Source organism: Mandrillus leucophaeus, unplaced genomic scaffold (assembly GCF_000951045.1).
Source record: "Mandrillus leucophaeus isolate KB7577 unplaced genomic scaffold, Mleu.le_1.0 Scaffold411, whole genome shotgun sequence".
NCBI classification, from domain to species: Eukaryota; Metazoa; Chordata; class Mammalia; order Primates; family Cercopithecidae; genus Mandrillus; species Mandrillus leucophaeus.
Genome location: NW_012104377.1, coordinates 3,143,611 through 3,146,620, shown reverse-complemented (window position 1 = coordinate 3,146,620; position 3,010 = coordinate 3,143,611). Strand labels below are relative to the sequence as shown.

The 3,010-nt window shown below is 32.6% G+C and overlaps 1 protein-coding gene across 1 annotated transcript in view; it reads left to right on the top strand.

Moving 5' to 3' along the window:
• Nucleotides 1-3,010, top strand: part of NBEAL1 (neurobeachin-like 1) — a 204,259-nt gene that overhangs the window by 106,653 nt on the left and 94,596 nt on the right. The window contains exons 16-19 of the mRNA XM_011992490.1: nt 1,075-1,243; nt 1,683-1,816; nt 2,282-2,441; nt 2,549-2,651. Coding sequence (XP_011847880.1) covers nt 1,075-1,243; nt 1,683-1,816; nt 2,282-2,441; nt 2,549-2,651 — 566 coding nt within the window. The remainder of the gene's footprint in view (nt 1-1,074; nt 1,244-1,682; nt 1,817-2,281; nt 2,442-2,548; nt 2,652-3,010) is intronic.

The window sequence follows — 3,010 nt, the reverse complement described above, 5'->3', positions numbered from 1 at the left end:
AGACTGCAGTGAACTGTGATCAGTCCAGTGCACTCCAGCTGAGTGACAGAGCGAAACCCTGTCTCAAAAACAAACAAGAAAAACTCAACAAAGTAGCAGATATATAGGATGAATAAGTCCAGAGATCTAATGTAAAACCTGAGGACTATAGTTTAATAAAATTACATTTTTTTAGGGAGTTTTGTTAAATAAGTAGATTTTAGCTGCTCTTGTCACAAAGTAACTATGTGAGTTGATAGAAATGTTAATCTGCTTCACTACAGTAACCATTTTATTATCTATGTGTATCCTACAACATTATGTTGTAAACTCAAATATACACAATAAAATTTATTTCTAAGAAAACAAAGAATATGAAGAGGTTGTTTGAAGACTTAACTTGTATCCAAATGGCAATTCAGAACACTTTAATAATTAATAATAAGAGCAAACCTCGTATGGTATCGACTGTATGTCAGACACTGCACCTTTTATATGTTAGCTTACTTAATCCTTGCAATACTTTATGAAGTAGGTGTTATTTTTATTCCCATTTTACAGATGAAGAACTGAGGCCAGTGATATTAGTAACTTATCAAAAGATATAGAAAATATTTTATTAAGCCAAAATATCCAAACTTTGAACTTTGGCTGAAATACCCTCTCTACCTTTTTGTAAACTAAAAGTTGAGGAGTCAGTCATATTTCTACCACCAGGTGCATTTTTTTTTCATTATTTTTTCTCTTGTTTATTATGCCTAATTGCCTAGTGACAGTTGTTTTTCCATTGTTGGAGTTACATTATAAAGTCCACTTATGGGGCTGTTTTATTTGCCTATGTTCAAAATCCCTAAACTTTGGAAAACAAAGATGGAGTAAAAATGATCTGGCCTGATTTCTCTTGAGTATTGATTGTGGTGACCCTTGAAGGTGCCCTGTAAAGCATCTTCCTACCCAAAACTTTCTTCAGCTTGTGTTATCCTACATATTGCTTAAAGGTTTATCTAGCAAATTTTAACTTCATACATGTGAAGATATTAAATGACAAAATTGTCCTTGTTTTATAAGATTTAAACATTATAATTTTCCCTTTAGGATATCATAAACTGCATAGGCGGGTTAAATGTACTCTTTCCTTTATTGGAACAAATCAGCCACTTTAGTGAAGGACAGATTCCTGAAGAAAAGAATGAAAGCACCGTTCCTGAATCAGTAACACCTGTTGAAGGAGATTGGCTCGTATTGACTTCCACAAAGGCCTCAGGTATTAAGATGAAATTAACACAAAATAGTCATTGAGAAATTTGAAAGTTAATTGAGAAATAGATGAAAATGTTTTACTGTCATTCGGAAGAAACTTAACCATTTGTAGCTGTAGCAGTTGTTTCTACTTTTACTAATATCATTCAGAAAGTTTATAATACTTTCATCAGAAAACTGCAGATTGATCTCCAATATCCTTAGCTTATACTCTTAGTGGAAATATGACCACATTGTTAAATTTGTGGTAGAGAAAATATGTGCACATAAATATACAATATTGCAGTTGCTGCTTTTTCTGATTCTATTGTACAATAGAGCGTTGGAAGCTGACTGCTGAACCAGATTTCTACTTTGTATAACAGTGTGCATTAAGATATAGAAAATGTGATATAAAAATGATTAGAGTAATTATGATAATTAATATGTTCCTGATTCCACAGAGTCAAGACTAGAGAGAAACCTAGTTGCAACATTTATCTTGATTGTGAAACATTTTATTCAGAGACATCCTATCAATCAGGACAATCTTATTCACTCCCATGGAGTTGCAACTCTTGGTACTTTACTTCAGAAGGTGAGCCAGTCTAACGTTGTGTTGATGTAACTAATGATTGTGATTTGCAGTTGATGTTGGGATTTTTTTCTTCCTAATCAATATATTTTTAAGGATTATTACAACCTGGGTTTTATTAATGGATATAATTTGTTTCACAGGCAGCTTTTAAAAACTTGCATGGAATCATCTTATATAAGAAATACTTATTTTATGTAATAGTGTATGATCTTTGATGTATACAACCTTGTTTGATAGCTTTGGTATTTGGGATATTGAGAAATATAAGACTATTTTAGGAATATGACAGTAGGAGAATATACTGTGGTGTAATATCAGAAAAACCAATACTTAAGTTTTTGTTTTTCTAATGTGGGTTTTTCTATTTGTATGCTTAGTAGATGTTCTGAATTAATGATTTAAAATTATAGCTTAATGACAGTTATTTAACTGAACTATATGAAACCCTCTTCTGTTTGATTTCAGGTGCCAAGCACCTTGATGGATGTTAATGTATTGATGGCAGTTCAGTTACTAATTGAACAAGTATCATTAGAGAAAAATATGCAGCTCCTGCAACAAATGTATCAGTATTTACTCTTTGACTTTCGTATTTGGAACCGTGGAGATTTTCCCTTTCGAATTGGTAAGAGCAGGCTTTCAGATAAAAACTTTATAGTTGTTTTAGAAATTTATAACTACCTATTGACTTTGTTTTAGCTGAATTACTTACCATTGAACTTTCTGTTTTAGGTCACATACAGTATCTTTCAACCATCATTAAAGACAGCAGGAGAGTTTTCCGAAAGAAGTATGGTGTGCAGTTTCTCCTAGATACACTTAGGATTTATTATGGGTATGATGCCCTTGTTCCTTCTCACTTTGATATATTGTTTTCTTTCTGCTACTTGATGGAATGTGTAGACTGTAGACTTTCTCTTTACCAGCGATTCTAGTATGTTTTAACTGGAGAGAGGTAGGATAGAGTGGAGGTTAAAATGAATAGTGGATCGCTACACAGGGTTTGAATCTGGCTTTCATTAATTGTGCAACTGTAGGCAAATTACTCAACTTCTCTGTGCTTGAGTTTCTTCATTTTTGATAGGAGGTAAGAAAACTGTTACCGCCTTTGGTTGTTTTGAGGATTAAATTAATTAGTTAATAATGTAAAGCACTTAAACTATGTCTGCTATGCAGTGGGTGTTGTATTCACAT